Source organism: Fukomys damarensis, unplaced genomic scaffold (genome assembly GCF_012274545.1).
Source record: "Fukomys damarensis isolate Sample0158 unplaced genomic scaffold, DMR_v1.0_HiC HiC_scaffold_37, whole genome shotgun sequence".
NCBI classification, from domain to species: domain Eukaryota; kingdom Metazoa; phylum Chordata; class Mammalia; order Rodentia; family Bathyergidae; genus Fukomys; species Fukomys damarensis.
Genome location: NW_022900949.1, coordinates 25,708,474 through 25,728,019, shown reverse-complemented (window position 1 = coordinate 25,728,019; position 19,546 = coordinate 25,708,474). Strand labels below are relative to the sequence as shown.

The 19,546-nt window shown below is 40.1% G+C and overlaps 1 protein-coding gene across 1 annotated transcript in view; it reads right to left on the bottom strand.

The window, feature by feature from the left end:
- The window catches only part of Cubn (cubilin), a 263,953-nt gene that overhangs the window by 37,694 nt on the left and 206,713 nt on the right, over positions 1-19,546 (bottom strand). Inside the window, exons 55-57 of the mRNA XM_010607108.3 lie at positions 12,164-12,320; positions 10,098-10,247; positions 59-259 (exon numbers count right to left, since the gene is read on the bottom strand). Of these exons, the coding sequence (XP_010605410.1) occupies positions 59-259; positions 10,098-10,247; positions 12,164-12,320 (508 nt within the window). The remainder of the gene's footprint in view (positions 1-58; positions 260-10,097; positions 10,248-12,163; positions 12,321-19,546) is intronic.

The following is a 19,546-nucleotide window of genomic DNA, read 5'->3' as shown; positions in this document are numbered from 1 at the left end:
GGGAGGGGGAGGGGAGGAGGGGGAGGAGAACCCACCCTGTACCCTTATAGTTACTCACAGATGACCTCATAGGAAAGCTTGAACCCAAAGTCGGTGACACGTGAATCAGAGTAGAAGTTAAGCAGCACCGGAGCAGCCAGCGTCACGGGATCCAAGGTCTCGTCACCACACACGGTAGCAACGGGTGCGGAGGAGAGGCTGTCACCCCTGAGAATGCGCACACCGTCACTGTCGCAGCTTCCAGTGAGGGCGGAGCGAGCTGTGCAGGGTACAGAGCAAGTGGTGTCATGATCAGAAAAACACAGGCAATGAATGCTGTGAACCTTAAAGCAAAATGCTAGGATGATTTCGTGCACCTGATAGAAAATTAGAGTAAGGATCAAGAGATGACAGCCTGTCAACTTCCAGCTTTTTTTCCTGACGAAACAATGGTTACAGCAGAATCAGAACAAGGATGGGTATGAGAAAACAGCAAACTTCACGATAGACATTCTACCCTGAAAAGAATCCCAAATTTTCTTCCTTCATGAGATAGTTCATTTAGTTTAGTGATTACAAACCAGAGACAACTTGCCTCCCATGGCATACGCGGCAATAACTGTAGTCATTTTTTTTGCTGCCCCATTGAAGCCAGCGATGCTGAGAAGCATTGCCGCAGAGGACAGAACCATCTCCCAGGCCGAGCCTCCTGCTGCAAAAAAGCCACCCAGCGCCAAATGTCTATAGCGCAGCCCGAAGAAACCTTCCGCAAAGCCGTGTGCACACAAGAGACGCCTGCCCATGGAAATCGCGTCATGGTTCTTCCGTGTTCACCCAAATAACCTTAGCCTAAGGATCCAGGGATTGTAAAAATACATACTGCGGTCCTGTTTTTAAATTACAAAACGAATACACAAACTACAACAGGGATGGGGATTTGGCTCAGTGCTTCCACCACCTGCCTTGCAAGTGCAAGGGCCCGAGCTCATCCCTGGTACCAAAAAACAAACAAACAAACAAAAACCCCCAAAACAAAAAGCAAAAACACAGAATAAGTAGGAAATTAAAAAGAATTTTAAATAACAACTTTTCTGGTCATTTTTACAGGTGACTATTACCGGGTCATATGCATTGCAGTCTTTTATAACCTCATTTTATTAACACAAAATAACACAATGCCATGCATTTCTATGTGTCAGTCTTTTAAAACATTTACTAATACATACATCAAATTAAAAATTACTCCACTCAGCCGGTTTTCCGTGTTCAATAAATTTTATGTTCTCTACATGTGACTAAAAACATTGTCAAAACAAACATCGTAGGACACGCATACTTGGGGCAGTTTCTTATTTCTCCTTAGAAATAGTTACTGGCAAGCTTCTTTCCCAGGGTTACCAAGTGGCCTTTTGGAAAGATGCTTACCAATTCACAGCAGCACTGCAGTAGGAATTTGACAATCTTCCCCATGCTACCTTTCCGTCACCCTACTGGTAATCCTCTCTGTCCCCTCTGTGGTCCTATGCAACCACAAATCTACTTTCCGTTACCATGCATTTGCCTATTTTGAGCATTTCACAGAAAGAAAAGCACACAACATGTAAATTTTTGTGATTGGTTTCTTTTACTTAACACATTGCTTTTGTGGTTCATCCGTGCGGTAACAAATGTTCATACTTTGTTCCTTTTTATGACAGCATAATATTTCATTGTGTGGTTATATCGCATTAAAAAAAAATTTGTTCATCAGAGCCAAGTGTGGTGGTGCCATGTGCCTGCAATGTTAGCACTCTGGGAGTGAGGCCGGAGGATCACAGGTTTGAGCCTAGGCTGGGCAAATTAGTGATTTAGTGAGACTCTGTTTCAAAATAAAAACATTAAAATGACAGGATGTAGTGTGAAAGTGTGAAAGCCCAGGGTTTACTGAAAGAAAATATCATCAGTTGACAAAACACTGATGTTTTCGCTTATCCTGGGTACACAGCTAGGAGTAGAATTGCTGGATCATGCATTAACTACATGTTTAATAAGTTGAGATCCTTCCATTCCCTTTTTTTGAGTGGTGGTACCATTTTATAATCATACTCACAATGTATAAGGTTCTGATTTCTCTACATTGCTGTCAACACTTCCTTTGTCTACTTGTGAAATCACAGCCTCCCTAGTGAGGGTGCACTGGTAGCTCATTGTGGTTTTGATCTGCTTACCCCTGACTAAGGAGGCTGAGCGCCTCTCCCTGTCTATTGTCTGTCTGTACATTAAGTCCGTCCTACCCTACAGCTGGATAGATGCCATCTGTCTTTTTTCTGAGCCCCAGCGCTGAGAGAAGCTACCTTGCAGCTAGGAGAGGAGCCAGCCTTAGGGCAAGGCTCATACCGGAGCAGCACAGGGTAAGAACAAGAGCAGGAAGATACTCGATGGCATCATGAAGATGCTAAATGAAGCAGAGTTAAGGCTCCTTCCTGCTCAAGGCAGGCTGATTCTTTTCCCTGTAATTGTGCTGTGGAAATTCCTAACCAACATGGTAGCACTTTTGTCGCCATTATAGTAATTGTCGTTACTGCTGTTCACGGGACCTCACCCTCCTATGTTCTGTCGATGTAAGACTGCCCGCTCCAGGGCAGGACACTGGACCCAGTGTAGGCCAACTGGTTACGCTGGGACTGTGAGTAAGAGGAGGCAACGGTAGCAGCCAAAGAGGTTAAATTGGAAAACATCGTCAGCAGTATTTCCTGACTCATGAAGAAATAATAAAGTGAAAGGAAGCTAGCAGGCAGAAAGCAGCAAAAAGGGCGGGGAAAGAGAGCCTGGAGAAGGATTCCTGTCTCTGCTCCCCCTGTTCGAGAAGTTTTTTGCTCTGTTCTTGTTCTTAAACCTTCCTTCCATGAGATGAGGGAACCCAGAGTCCTTCTAATAAACTCTATACCTAAACTACCGTGAAGGTATTCTACTACTTTTAACTCAGAGGAGCTTGACAAATACATTTATTTTTAAACATCTGTAGATTAAAGAGAGTCAGGGTGCTCCTCCCCACTCTTTGCATCTGAGTATTAGCTTAGACAAACCTGGTTTTTTAATGAGAAAATATTTATGTCATTTAAATCTTAATTTAGGGTTGTATTCAGCTCCTTAGCTCAGTTTCTATGCAGCTTCAAGATTTTTGAGGCATCAATTTTAGATTCTATTTATTAAATTAGCCTCAAAGAATTCCCTTATTTTAAAAATCCTAGAATAGAAAAGCTTATAATTGGTCATAAATGTGAAAGAATTAACTTTAATGATTCCATCATGTAATTAGAAGTAATGTGATAAGGAGATTAAATTCAGATTCATAGTTTGAATACTGCCAAATTATGTACTTTAATTACCACTCCAGAATTTTTCTTTAAGATGCCAAAAGCTCAAATGGATTTTAAAAATACAGAGTAAATGAGTTTGAAAATAAAAAAATACTTTGTATTAAAAAAAATCTTTATTTAGCAATAATGTACAAAGTTATTTAGCCAAACAGAATGCAGGGAAATATACATGATGCTAGGTTAAACTACTGGTTGTGTATTTGTTAAACAGCCTGCTGTGCAGATGCCTTTCATTCTGAAGTTAGTTTATAAATTATTGGTCTAAGAATATAGGATATCACAATAGTACTCAGCTTAGAAAACTATAGGAAGGCTATGATACCTAAGGTAAAGGGGGTCTTATACTTGATTATTCTTCCAATTAGTTAAAGGCACTAGTTGAATTCTAGAAAGTTTATCAATAAATAGCGATTGGATACTGAGACATAATCACAACTCATTAACTGTTTACAAAAGGTAAGAGACAAGAAGAAGGTTAGAATGAGGATCAAAATGTATCACAGATAATGTGAAATAGGAAGAAAAGGTCCAAAGGGGAAGGGAAAGGGGAAGTGGAGGTGTAGGGGAAAGGAAAGAAGGGAAAGGAATAAACATGAGAAAAGGAAAAAAACAGAAACAAAGTTTTTGTAACTAGGGAGGGATGGAGGGGTTGAAGGGAGGGCAGGGGAATGGGGAATAAGAACCAAGATACATCATGTAAAGGTACAAATACCTGATGATGAGTGTTATCATATCGTGTACCTAAAATGTACCAATAAACTCAATGAACATTTTAAAAGAGATGAAAGTTAGCTGGGGAGATGTAGACAAAGTTGAGTGGGGAGGTGAGGGAATTTGAATTTCTTGGTGTATGCCAACAGAATATACAATTAAACAAATCATTCAAGATAATCCACTTGTTCTCAAAACCAGACTCAGTAAATTGAAAGTTGTGAAACTCAGCCAAATTTAATGGATTACAAAAAAATCCTTCTATCTTTTCTAGCAGTCATTCCTTTCACACGGGATGTCCTCACAGATGTTAACCATAAGAAAGCAGACACCCATAAAATGCCAGAACTTGGCAAAGTTACCCAAATCTAAAGATTTATCAAGGACTACTAAGAACAAGGTAATATGTCAGAAAATGAGTTACAAAACCTGTGCCCCAAGAAATCAAGTAACACACACACACATCTTTTAAAGTGGGCTACATACCACATCGGTGCATTAGATCAAAGAAAGCAGCATGATTTTTCCATGAGAAGACAGCAGGTGATACAGACAGTGGCCGTCAGAAAATAAATGGATGCGATTCCATAATTAAATAAGGAGCCGACTGCATACATAATTAGACGTATGCAGGACTCTCAAGTAGAATGCATTAAGTACAACTGGTGCAACTACCTCCTAGGGAGAGGCAGGAGCTTTGCCAAGATCTGGATAAAGTTCTTTAAGAAACAAGACAGATATCAAAGTTGAGTTTATGGCCAAGAGGTGGCATCAGTCAGGCAGGAGAACGTGTTAGGAAGAGACGCTCCCTGAAGCCCAAGAATACAGGACAGGCAGTCATGATCACTCTTACGGTTATCTTCAATAAATGACTTGATACGTATTTCCTGCGGAAACGTTTGAGCTGTAAAATAACTGCCCATGATTTGTTTTTATGACTGCTTTTACCTTCCTGATACATATTTATTGTTTGGGACAGGTAGGGTTCTATGTAAAATTTAATTTTTACTACGTTTTGGGGGACTGCAGTGCAGTGTCTAGCTCTGAATTCTATTATGGTTCTAAAATGTTGGAAAGACGTGAGAGAAAACCTAAGGTTGAGTATTGTGGCAAATAGCACAAACTTGTGGAATTTAGAACCTGACTCATTTTTCTTCTGAGTCATGGGGAGAGAGAGGCAGAAGTGCCCAACAGGACTAAACCGGAGGGAGAATCATTTGGTGAAGACACTGTGAAACTGTAGAGAAAATCAAACCTTTTCAGTCAAGTAGTACAGGGTTTAGGGATGGCCGCTGTTCAAGGGAAACCACTGACAGGCATCTGTCCCCTGCCTAATTAGCTTCACTCTGCAAAGCGCGGGAACTGGTCTTGTGGGTGGCAGAATGATTCAGCCGGGAGAGGCACAGGCCAGCACAAAACTAGGCTCCATCCAGTGTGAAGGCAGGAATCCCACAGAATCTAAGCAGTTCCCTCAGTGCCCTGACAGTTTTAATAAAATATCAATAGAGAATATTTCAAAAGAACCATTGCTCAGTTTCTTCTAAACTAATTCACCATGAAATGGGCCCACCTTCTGAATTCTTTAGAAACAATTGAGAAAGCGGAGACACGAAATGGTAAGTTGCATAATGCCACTTTTCTTTACAATGTCCATGAGGGGAAATGTAAAATAAAACAACGGACAAAACTCAATTGTTGTGCGGTGTGATGAGCAAAGAGAAAAATCTAAAAACTAAATTTTCTTTCCTTTTAGCATTACATTAGTTATAGCTTGTAAGCCAGGACTTCAAGCTAATCAAAGAGAATCCGGGCAGATATTAGGTAGGATTGCCTAGCTGATTGCTCTGAAAGTCTACCCCGCCCCTCTTTGGACTGCTGAGACTGTCCCTAGAAGCCAAAGGACAAAAGCACATAAGCCCTTCGGTGGCCCCCATGCACGGGCTATGTGCTACCTGACCAGACAATGTGGGTGAGCATTACCCTGGATCTGAGCAACACTGACTGTGATTAGCCCAGATGTAGGCCCTTTTAATTAAAAATCTCCAGGGGCTGGGATGTAGCTCAGTGGTACAGCACTTACCCAGCATGCATCAGGTCTTGGGTTTGACCCCCGGCACCATCCAACAAATAAACAAAACCTTTGCTATCAGTAAGACGAATCAATGTTACTGTCCTGTTGTAATGACAGAGAAAACAGGTACAGAAGGCATTGGTTTATCTTACTTTCATCTGCTCCGTGTTTCATCTACAAAGTAAAAAATGGAGCCAATAATTTGTCTAGCAGCTTGAGGGCATCAACTTGGCCACGTGAGTAAAAGATCACAAAAATGCACTTGTGGACTATTTAATATTGGGGTAAATAAAATAAGTATTTAATAACACTCGATTCCAAAATAAGCCAAAATACTAACAATCTGTAGTTTGTAGGATGGCTTATATTGGAAATGTAAAAATACTGAGAAAGTTAGAGACGCTTAGGCCAACACAGAACAACACGCTTCCAGAACGGCTTACTTTGCAGCGAGTGGAAAGCCGGTCTCAGAGGTTCGGCAGCGTACATGTGCTGAGTAGTCCCATCTTCCCTGACCGGTAGTCAGTGATTAGTAGCCACAGTGAAGGGACCAGGGTGCTGCCCATACCGTTTTGTAGCCTGCGATGGCCCATCTTCTCCTTGCAGTTCTATCTTTTTGTACTAATAGCCCATTACGACAACAGTTCGAGAGCCTTCCTGTCCACCTAAGTCAGCAGTGACCCTGCTGGTGCGCTGGGCTCAGCAGAGTCTCCGGGAATCACTTTCTACTGCCTGTAGCAGCCGAAAGGCCAATGCTCCCTCCCCAGAGCTATGACCTCTGAGAGCGATTCTCAGCGGTGTCACAACAGACGTGCACATGAATCCCTCAGGCTTCCTTCAGCAGGGCCTGGAAAAGGTTGTTTTTGCCGGAGCCAAAGACTCTCCGGTTTGTTGGTGTTCAATAAATGTCACCACTGATGTGGTCAGAAATCAGAATCTAATTATAAAATAAATTTGATTAACATTGCCCTTTGTGGGGAATCATGATTTGTCTGTAGCTAGGAATTATCCACTTAGCAGTGTGAAAATGCTGAGTACTTGTAAGGCTGGAAATGTCACAAGACCTTTCCATAAGGATATCTTCTTGCCAAAAGAGTCAGGCTCTTCAACTGGGTGCAGATTAGCAAATCATTACTAATTAGTAGTAATCACACTGGTATTACTTTCATAACTACTATTTTGCATATCCAGTCGTATGCTTCATGACGATGAGGGTATGTTCTGAGAAATGCACCATTAGGTGCTTTTACTGTGCCTCAGTGTGGACTGACACAAACTAAGACGGCTACAACACCGGCAGATGATCCTGCATGGGACCACTGTCGCATCCCCAAATGTCCTTATGTGGTGCATGGCTCTGGTATGAGCTTGGACCAGCAAAACTGCACAAGTCACGTGGCCAGGCAGTGGCTGGCCTGATGTGTAGACTCATCCTAAGCTCTACGCCGGCCCCCACTGCACCACACCCCAGGGATGCTGAAGTTTGCCGCCCCTTTCCTACCCAGAAAGCTAAGCCCAGGGAACTACTGCTTCAGCAGGTGTAAGACTCCTCCCAGAGCACCCATGCTGCTGATAGCAGCTGTGCCTTTGTGACCTGATGGTGTATTATCGGTGAGTCCTCTTTTGGTTGTGAATGGTATCAACCTACAACATTCTCATGTTTATGTGATTTAATGTAAAACAAAAGCACACGTGAATGTAAAATATTAGCTATGTGTTTTACTGTTACTAAAATAACTTTCACTCATAATAAAAATGAAACGAATGGCATGACGAAGCCAATAACAATCACCTCTAAATCACACAGTGACAGCAAAGTAGTGCTTCACAACCTTACAGATTTCACTGACGTGTGTGTTACTTTAAGTAGAAATTGGATCATCTTACATATCACTTACCCATCCTCATGTACATGTCATGTTACTGAGATTTCGTGCCAGAAAATGCTAACAGACTACATTTTACTTTATATTCCACATTCGCAGTGATACATCAATTTATAGCCAGCATTTTCTAGTATGTGCTAAAAAGTACAGCTGCAGAGTTCTAGGAAAAGAAGGTGATGCCATAGAAAAAGTAAAACATGCGGGAAGGTTTGTATAATTTCTCAACTTATGAATGTGCCATTTTTACTTTCACAAACTGTAAGTCTCCTGGATACGGAATACTATAAGAGCATTTTGCTAAGTGTCAACTGTTCTCTACCAAGAGAGAGTAACCCAAAGAGAAAGACACTCTAAATATGCAGGAGCAGCTTCACCAATAGTGAGGTTTATTACTACAACCAGGAGGGACTGAAAATACTCTCTCACAGGGGTTTCTTGTCAATGTCCTCACACCTTTAACCACCAAGTCATGTCTGTGGTCAGCCAGAGCCCAAACTAACAGCCACATTCCATCTGCCATCTCTAATGCTCTAAGACAGGGCTGGCCAACCTACGGCATACGTGCTATTTGTTTTTCTTCTAAGACCAAAGATATTAATGTATGAGTTGTTTCTTTTTTAACTAAAACCTTAATATTCAGGTTTCATTGCAGTCTTGGCACTCTGTGATCAATAAGTGGGTTTGGGCTGCAGAGTGGGTATTTGCCCTTAAAAGGTTCGCCATCACTGCTGAGTTTGGAAATGAACAAACAAGGGACACCTGTGTCTAGGAGCTTCAGGACAAAGCAATCAAGATGAAGGTCACAAAGAAAAGGAGATGAAAGATAGCTCACAGCAAAGTTAATAAAAGCAGGGTACAAGTTATTAATCTCATTTATTCACTCAATACTTGTTGAGTACTTATTTTCACTCAACAAGACAGTTTCTATTGCTGGTTAGTTTAGTGTGTGTGTGAATGCACTCACATGTATTGTATAGAGGGCAAGTGCAAATAAATATAATGAAGGCTATGTTAACATGTAACACATTTCATACTAATTTTCTTCCAGCAATTTATGTGATACATATGTCCTTAAGGTTTTTATGCTATGTTTCCACTTCTGGATGAGATCTGTGGAAAAGTATTTGGGTTCTTTAAAACTCGGATGGAATTTTATTCACACTAACATTAGATCTTCTCTGTAACATATATTTATTCTCTTCTTCCAATGGTGATAATACACTGTCACTACCTCTATTCTTGTTACTTTGTGAAGAATTATTTGTAATTTATTTAAGAGTAAACATCTTCCACAGGTAATATCGAAAGATGAGAGATGGGTGTTAGTGAGAATGCAGAGAAAAGAGAATCCTTTTACTCTGCTGGTAGAAATGTAAACTGGCACAGCATTATGGAAAATAGTATACAGGCTCCTCAAAAATGAGAACTAGAACCATCATATAGTCAAGCAACTCCATTCCCGAGCATGCACACAAAAGAAATGAAGTCAGTATGTTAGAGAGATAAAGGTTTCCCACATGCACTGCAGGGTTCTTCTTCCTAGTCAAGACACGAACCAATGCAAGGGTCCATCCGTGGATGAATGATGAAGAAAACAGAGTAGAATACGCACAGCCTCAAAAGAAGTCTCGTCATCTGTGACAGCAGGGACGCACCCGAGGGACATCGCGTATACAAAGATAAATACGGCATGATCTCACGTCCACGTGAAATCGGAAACAGCTGAACGCACAGCAAAGTAGAGTGGTGGTTACCAAATGCTGGGGGAAGCCAGACGGGGAGGTGTTTGTCAAAGAACACAAAACTCCACTTTATTCTGCAGGGAGAATAAATCCAGGAAATCTAGAGTATAATATGGTGACTGGTGACTATAATTAGTAACAATGTTTTCACTGCTGAAAATTGCTAAGGAAATAGATTTTAAATGCTCTCATCACCCAAAAAATTCAATGTGAGTTAATGGATATGTTAAGTAGCTTCATTTAGCCATTCCACGATGCATACATAATTCAAAACATCATGGTGTACACTTCACAGATACAACTTCTGTCCATTAAAATTAAGTAACTTCTTGAAGAAGAGCAGACTTACCTTCCAAGTGGAAAGACTTAAAAGTCAGGATAACCACAGAACGATGACGACCCTTTATCAGGTAGGTGCAGTTCATATTGTTGTCATATTGTTTTGGGAAGTTTGGAGAAATAATGTAACCCGAAGAGCCAGTGAAATTATAGCCACATCCTATGTGAGAACACAGAAGACATCATCAGAACATCATGCTGCGTCTATTTAATCAGTAAAGAAAAGATGTCATATTCCTTCGATTCTGTGGTGACAATTCCCTGAGATATTCCAATGGGAAGAAGCAATAACTGAGAGGAAGAAGCTCTGATTTTTTAAAAAATATGCATAATGGACCACTACTCAGCTACAAAAGAAGGGCACATTCCAGTCATTTGTAGACAGCGAGTGCACTTGGAAATAAAGCAGACACAGAAGCTTAAAGACCGTATGGTATCTCTCATCTGCACAAGGCAAAGTACAAACAAAGAGAATAATAAAGGATGGACAGAAATGGACAGGGGATGGATCTCTTGCAAATGGGAAAGGGCCCAAGGGTGAGGGCAGGGGAGAGGGGAAGGGGAAATAAGTAGAATAAGGACAGGCCAAGTACAGGAACCTAATCACCTTGGAGAATGTAAATATTATACGCTGTAACATGAGCTGAGATTAATAATATGAGTAGGAATGGAAATGGGGAAAAGGGAATTACAGGAGGAGGGAAATGAAAGGGATTAAAATAAAGAAATAAGATATATTACGAGCATGTACCCACTCCCCAAGGACTCACGTAAATTGCTTGTGCTGCAAACACATATTAATAAAAATGAGAAATTAATAAAAAAGCACAAAAATAAAAGTAAGCATATATCTAAAAATTAAAAAAAAATTTTTTTAAGAAAAGGGTGAAGAATTTAGGTGCTAAGTAGTAGAAATTTTACCGCACATCAATCCCTTAACATTAAGGTATTAAAAAAGGATAACAGCAAAGATTGAATATGGTTCATGTGAATTGAAGAAATAAAACTGATACAGTTACGTATATCTAACTAGTATTTTGTACACTTGATGTTTTGAAAATGTCTTATTAGAAAGCTATTAGTTGTGTATAAGAACGATGGTAGTGGCTTTTAAAAATTAGGTGAATTTGCAATTCTTATCAAATTCTCATGTGAATCCCTGGTGTCAGAAATAGAGACAAACATCTTTCTGCCGTTAGATGGTGCTTCTTCTCACACAACCATTACCTAGTTAATTCATATCATCCCCTGACCCCTCAGTTACGAAACTGTCCTTTAACACTGGTACGCATATTTCAACACACACAAAAATCTGAAGTCCCCATGAGGCACAGGCTCTGTCAGGCCTCCTTCCCATTAGCTTCATTCTTCTATTTATGACTGAACCACCCATTTTCTGCATTATTCTCTCTAATTCCTTGCCTGCAATCTTCTCCCACACAGCAACCTGCAGTTCGTGGCTACGTGATTTACTTCAGCCAGCAGGCACAGGACGTTGCTTCTCAGGCTGGGAAACTGCTACCATTCCCACTAACCTAATTTGCATGCAGTGATCATGGAAATGGCTTTATGTAGCCAGCTAGGAAGGGAGAATCCCCAAGAAAGTGGTTCCCAAAGTTTACAGACACGAGAGGCCCCCTGGACAAGAGAGCAAACAGGCAAGCCCACAGGTATGGAAATGCTGGCTTCAGATGGATCTGGGCTGAGGCCCCCAAATCCGTAAATTTTTCAAGCCCTCCAAGAAATTTTGATGCAGGTGGTCAACGTGCCCTGAGCCAGGCACAGCAGTTGTCTAAGCAGCTGCCAAACACTGCCCACTCTGGATTCTGGGTGTGTGTTCAGATGCTGGCTGGCAGCACCTAAGTCAATTGACCTACGTGCTGTTCAGTTCAGTTCTAGTCTTGCTGATACTTGACGCATGGGTGTCCTTTTCAGAGTAGGTGACTCACTCATACTCCTTCCCTGGCGTCCCCAGTTCAAGCCACCCCCGGCACAGCTGTGCACCTCACCCCAGGATGGCCTGTGGCACCCACACTCTTTCAGTAACCTCTGGGTTTGGTTTTCAGTACTACTTACGGCTTACGAAGGATGCAGAGAAGCCCTGGGCTGGCGCCTCCTGAGACTGGAACACCATAGTGAATGCATTTCTTGATATGATGAGGGGGCTGGGAGCCACATCCCCACACCGTGTGGTCAACAGGCCCTCAATGGTCTGCCTGGGTCCTGCCCACACCTAGCAGGGCCACAAACAGAGTCAGTACCTGCGTTTTTCTTCTAATGGTACTTTAATGTGCTTTGGTTTTAAGGTAATGGTCATCTGGTACATACAGAAAAAAAAACCATAATGGTAAATACAACACAAGCAAATCTGAAATATTTAAGGTGCTTTTCAAATATTCCGCCCCAGTTTGACTTCCAGAAGAGTTGTGTTTATTTTTGTTTTGCTATGGAGTTTACAAAATCAACCACAATCTATCACATTCTTCTGAACTTCCAGTTGACCCAATCAAGCTGAGACTGCCTTCCCCAAGACATATTTGTCAGGATGTATCTGATTTCTGGGGTGGTAGCATCTAGAAGATGGGGCTGGGGATATCAATAAACACCCAAGGTACTACATGCACATGCACGCACACACACACACACACACACACACACACACACACACAGAATGACCCAGTCCAAGAAAGTCATTGGAAATGGGATGGTCTTACTCAACCATTCAACATTTTCCTCACCTCAAATTATACAAATGTATTCCCTTTGAATGCTTCTCTTCCAAAGACATTCCTCGAACAATAAAACATCAAGCCATAATAAGAAAGATTTCAACTGGGAAATCAGGCCATAGGAAGAAGTGTGAGAGAACACTGATTCACAGCATTGATTTCACACTTCTCAGCCTTTGAAGCCATGTAATTTCTACTGATTTTCAAACACTGGGTATCTAGCTGTTAGTCACCTCACTTCAGAGAAATCACATTTGCCATTTATGAGATATAGTAGGTGTCTGGCAGTAGTGCTTAAGAACAAAAGTACAGATATTCTGCCAAATGCTTAAGATCAATAAAAATGTCTGGAAAGGGGCATTTTACTTAACACACCCAATTTTACTTAAGGTTTAGATTAAAACTCTAAGATTGTTTTTCCTCTCAATCTATTATCTAGGGAAACAGTGTACACAATTTCTTATCTACATTTTATAAAACGAGCATGGCTTACTGAGAAATACTTTTCTGCACTATTTTGACAAAGATTACTACATTACTAAACAGACAAGTATTACTAAATAGGTTTAGTAAGAAGAGCTATACTTTTAAAATAAGGAGCCTCAAGTTTTTTAATGAACAACTTCAAACATGTTCAAGTGCTTAAAGTTTTCTGCAGTCATTAATTATGAATGTGACACTTGTATCTCTGACGTAAGAATACACGGTTAATAAGGATGATGTGGAAAATTAGGAGAGTTACCAAGTTCCCGGTGCCTCCCCGTCAGTCTGGAGCTCATTTCTCGGGCTATGTGACCCAGGACTCCTCAAAACTATATCGAATCCACAAAATGTCACTACACTGCCATCTGGTCAAAAGCCCTCTGGCTCTTATTAGAGTTTTATATAATTCAGTCTTGCTGCAAGTTATACTTTACTACACAGGAAGTTATTTTTTTAGAAAACGTGTATTTACCCATGTAATTACAGATTCACACGCAGTTGTAAGATATAACACAGAGAAAAATCTTTGCACATAGTTCTCAGTTCTCACAACTTTCATAACCAGGTTATTGACGTCTTTCAAAACTACTCACAATCAGGTAGCTGACATATGTGCCGCCCACCAATTCACCAGTTTCTCAGTTTTGCCAGCACTTGTATTAATTTGCGTACAAGTTGTACACAATTACATTGAAGATACTGTACAGTTCCGACCCCAGGAGGACCCTTACAGTTGTCCTTGCATGGGCCGTGCACTCCCACGCATTCATCTAAGCTGAGGCTATTTGCTCTCCATTTCTAAACCGCTGTCATTTCAAACATTATATAAATGTCTTCTTTGAAGACAATCAACATCGCCAGTCTTTTATTTATTTTGCTTCCCTCATTACAATATCTAAAACTTTCAGTATCATGCTGAACACAAGTGGAGAAAATGAACATTCTACCTGTTACCAATTTCACAGAGAAAAATGTTCCATCTTTCACTATTGAGTATGACAGTACCTGTACGTGTTTTTATAGATGCTTCTATCAATGAGGAATTCCTATCTACTCTTAACTTTCTGGGAGTTTTTATTATAAATCCATGTTTGATTCTGCAAAGTTTTTCCTATACAAAAATATGATTATATGCTTTTTTTCTTTAGCATTCTGATATAGTCCAATATACCATATTCTTCAGTGGTTGATTTTCCAGTGTTGATTTTCCAGTGGTTGATTATTCCATTTGGAGTAAACCCCACTTACTCATCATGTGTAGATCATTTCATATGTTGTTAGATTTAAGTTGTAAGAAAAAATTAAGAATCTTTTCATCTATGTTCGTAAGATATAGCCTCTAATTTTCTGTGTTTTTGTAAACTGCTTTTATCTGGTCTTGGTCTCAGAGTGTAATTCTCATAAAATAAATTGGGAAGCATCTATTTTCTGAAAGAAACTAAAGTTGGTATGAATTTTTTTAATTAATAGAATTTTTCTAGCCAAATCATTTCTGGAGATCTCTTTTTGAGGGGCTTTTTCAAGGACAATTTAAGGGCTATTACTGAACAGTCATAGGACTACTCTGATGATCTATTTCATATGGTTGAATTTTGGTAGCTCATGTTTATAGTGGGCTAAGTAGAGGTCCCTGCAAGATAGGTCCCCAGATCCTATGACTATTACCCTATCTGGAAAAGGGGTATTTGCACGTGATCTAATTAAGGGCCCTGAAATGAGCAGATCAGCATGAATTATCTAAATGGGGCTTAAATAAGACAAGAGTCCTTCCAAGAGGTGCAGATGAGGGACACACAGAGATGAGAAGGAGACACTGTGAGCATTAAGGAAGACAGTGGAACAATGTAGCCCTAGCCAGAGTGCGTGGAGTCACCAGAAGCTTGAAGAGGCAAGAAATAATGTGCCTTACAGAACCTTTGGAAGGAGCTGACACCATATTTGGAACTTCTGCATCCCAGAATTGTTGGAAAATAAATTCCTGCTATTTAAAGGCACCAAGTTTGAGATAATTTGTTATGGCAGTAGTTTAAAAGAATTAACCCATTTGTCCAGAGCTGCTTAATTTATGATCATAAAATTGTTCGTAGTATTCTCTAAACATCTTTTCAGTGGCTGCAAGATTTTGGTGATATCCTTTACTTCATTCCCATTTAATACTGGCAACTGTGTGTTCTCATCTTTTATTTTTAATCAGTCTTGCTATGAATTTTTTCAAAGCCATCTTTATGTTTTCTTGATGTTTTTCTGTGGATTTCCTATTTTCGGGATCATTCTGTTTTCATCTTTGTCGTTTCTTTGATTCTGCTGGCTTCAGATTTATTTTACTCTAGTTTCCTGAAGTAAAAACTTTATGAATGATTTCAGACTTTTATTTCTCTCTAGTGCTATAAATTTACTTTTTATCACAGCTTTAGCCACAGGCTTAGTATCATTTTTTACTCTAGTCTATGCAGTTTTAAATTTTCTTTGAGTTGTCACTTTGATTCATGAATTCTTTGCTTAATATCTGCACATTTCCAGATTTGAGGGGTTTCTCTCCTTGACAAAACCTACATGTGACTGCTCAGGCCTCCCCATAGGCAATCACAAGTTTCACTTGGCAGGCCTCCCTTGGGTCCTCCTTAGACTGGACTCGGCACAACCAATAAACTGCAGACACTGGAGGAGGTGCAGTCAGGACTTTGGCCCCCATGGCCAGCTACATTTTCATGCATTTCTATAGTCCCTGGGTACCCTCATTTGGAGGTCTTCTTTCCTGAGGTCTCCTTTCTTGAGCTCTCTAGCTGAAGCCTCCCCAGGCACATTTGCAAAGATTTCTTCGTCAGGGGGATAAAAAAAACTTGAAAACATTCTTCTCCATTCTGAATCAGTATGCAGAACTTCTTAAAAAATTTTTGTTTAGGGCTCACTGAGCATAAGACAATCCCCACAGCCACACTGATCTACTTCATCCTTACTTTTTACTTGTTTAGTTTCTTGCTTACCCCACTGCAGTAAGTGATTAAAGACCTGCCCATGATGTTCCCTTTGGATGGTTGTTTTAATTGACTACTCCGATCCATTCCAGGTCAGTCCTCTCCAGATCAGCTCAACCTTTGGCAAGATTTTATTTTTGCTGTTGCTTTTTAGCTGGCTTTTGATATGGTCAAAGAGAATACTCTGTATTTCAATTCTTTAACTTGCTGAGGTGTTTTGATGTCTAAGTGTTTAATCTTGTAGCCCGGCTGTTTGGTGGGTACATATTTAGAATCATTCTGTCATCCCCATGGATTGATCCTTTCATCACTATGTAAGATCTCATTTCTGATACAGTAGTAATTTTCCACGCTTTGCATTCTACTTTCTCAGATATATTATAGCCATTCTTGCTTTTTTGGATCAGTATTTGCATATCTTTTCTGACCCTTTAACTTTTTAATCTACCTATGTCTTTGAATTTGAAGTGATTTTATTATCACTTGAGTCATGTTTTGTCTCCAATAATCATTGTATTTCGATTGGTGTAATTAAACTATTTACAATTAAACTTGCTATATACTTGTGCTATGTCTGCCATTTTATTGTTTCCTTTCTATTTATTGCCACTGCTTCATGTTCCTCTTGTTTGCTTTTTTGAGCTTCTTAGGGAGGCTATTTTGATTGAAGTATAGTGGTTTTGGGTTTTTCTCCTCATATAATTTTAGTAGTTGTCATCACTCTGGGTGTGAAAATACATGTGTCATTATAACCGTGTACAAGCACTCAAACTGGACCACTTTGAGTGAAGTGTGGAAGTCAGATAGCTATTTAGATTCTTTTACTTTACTGATTTATTTATTTTCTTGAGCAACAGAAGGTACTATAATTTTTTTCCAATTATTAAATATTACTCATAAGCCTACAAATATAGTTCCATAGTATGCTTGTATTTCTGCTCTTTATATGTTCCTTTTTCCTTCTGAATATTCCAAGATCCCTTCTTGCATCATTTCATTTTGTTTGAAAAGCTACTATGAGAAAGTCTGTAATGGTAGTCCTCTGGTGGTAATTTCTTTTAGTTTCCCTTTAAATGACAGCATTTTGTTTTTAACCTTATTCCTGAAGGATAATTTTCATAGATATGCAAAGATATAAAAAGTTTGGTTGAGCCTTCCTCTGCTTTCTGGTTTCTCTGGCTACTCTTTCGATTGCATTCTCTTCTCTCCTTGTGGAACTGTAGTGATATGAATGTTGGACCCTTTGTTATGGTTCTTGTGTCTAAGGCTTTGTTTGTGCTTTTCTAGTCTCACTTGTCTTGGCTGTTCAGAGGGTGTGAATTCTATCGCCCTGTCCTCAAGTTCACTGATTCTTTTTCTCTTTCATCCGAGTTTATCCAACAAGTTCTTTACATCCATTTTTAAGTTCCATAATTCCCATTAGTCTTTCATTACAACCACTATTTTTTTTTTTGGTACTGGGGATCAAACTCAGGATCTTGCTCTTGCAAAGTAGGCACAGTGCCACTGAGCTAAATCCCTGGCTCATAACCACTATTTCTTAATTGAGATATTATATTTTTATTTGTTTCCAGGAAACCTGTTTGTGATAACCGGAGCATTTTTATGACAGCGCCTTCAACATATTTGTCATGTAATTCTAACATGCCGTTATCTCAGTGGTGACATCATTTGATTGTGTTTTTCTCATGTCAGTTGTGATGGTCTTTGTTCCTGTTAGGATGGGTTCTTTTTATTGTATCCTGGACATTTTGTTTATTATGCTAGGAGACTCTGGGCCCTATTTAAATATTTTATTTTAGCAGGCAGTTACCCTGTTTATGCTTTGTATGTGATCTTGCATTCTTTTTTGGGCTGTGGTTCCAACAGCTATTTAATTTTCAGAATCTTCGTGGACTTTGTAATTTTGGTCTGCTTAGTCTATATAGTGCTACTGGAATTCCTACTAGCTCTCGTTAGTGCTACAGAGGGTGTGCTCCATCTGGTTCTCAGATGCAGGGGAAGAATGTAGTAGGCGTTCCTACCAATGACGCCTGGCCACGCAATGTCTGTGCAAAGGGAAGGAGCACCTCTGGCTCCTGGGGACCAGAAGGCTTCCCGAACCTTTGTCCTTTCTGCCCATCTCTAGTATCTTTGGGTGAAAGAGAATCTTGCGCTCAGAGGGAAAAGGGACCTCCTACCCAAGGGTGTTGTTGCTGAGTTCTTCTTTCCCATTTAGTATCTCTTGTCAGAGGTAGGATTCTCAGGTCCAGTGGTAGGAAAAGAGAACTTCCCTAGCACTTATTTTTGGCAAGGTCTGCAAATGATCTCATGCACTATGGGCTTGTGGAGTCAGACGGCCCTCTATTCTATCAGAGGAGGAATGAGCCCAAGTTATTTTTCAGCTTCAGTTTTACAATTGGAGAAATGAAGAGATTTAGTTAAGTCTGTACACTTGACACTGACTCATCACTGGGAAAAGAGTTCACTTATTTCATGGAAAAAGCAATTAGAAAAAGTGGTTATTAAGTGTGTCTCATTATGTGCATATTTTATAGGAGTATTGGATTTTCATTTAAACAGGAAGCATGGATCAATAAGATATAAAATGTAATTTAAGAGCTGATATGAAATAATAATAACATTAACAAAAAAGCCATTTCCACTTCACTAGGTGATTTTATATTCCAAGTGCTGAGCACTATTATGATATCTTCTTGCCTCTAATGCTTAAAACAGCCCTACTAAAGTAGGAGTCATTCTCTTCACCCTACAGTCAAATAATAGGAAGCTTAAAGGTTTAGTTAGCCCATAAAAGAATACGCAAGTGTTAACTATGAGGGAGAATGGAGTCCAGACTCCCGTGACCTTGGGGTCACTGTTCTTCCCACTAAAAGGCACAGCCATGCAGAGATATATAAGATTCAGAGTAGCATGGATGAAATGGATTTATAGCTACATCACTGCTGCTCAGTGGACAGTGAAAGTGCCCTGTGAGTAGGATCTGCAACTATGGAGAAAGGTACCCTTGCTGACTGCCCCGCTGCACTCATTTTTCTGTGGGTCTCTCGTGGTCTTTTCCACTCAGGGGCTCTTAAGGCCCAAGGTGAAGATTCCATTAGCTACATCTCTAATTTTCCATAATTTTTACAGCATACATTAAAGTTTGCCTTAATGAGGCCCATATTCTCGTGCATGGTGGCCCCACCCTCACACTCCAGGGTGTGTTTCTGCTCTGACGTTTGCTTGGCTCAAACTCAGTCTGCAGAGCCTCTTTCTTTTTCTGTCTTTAA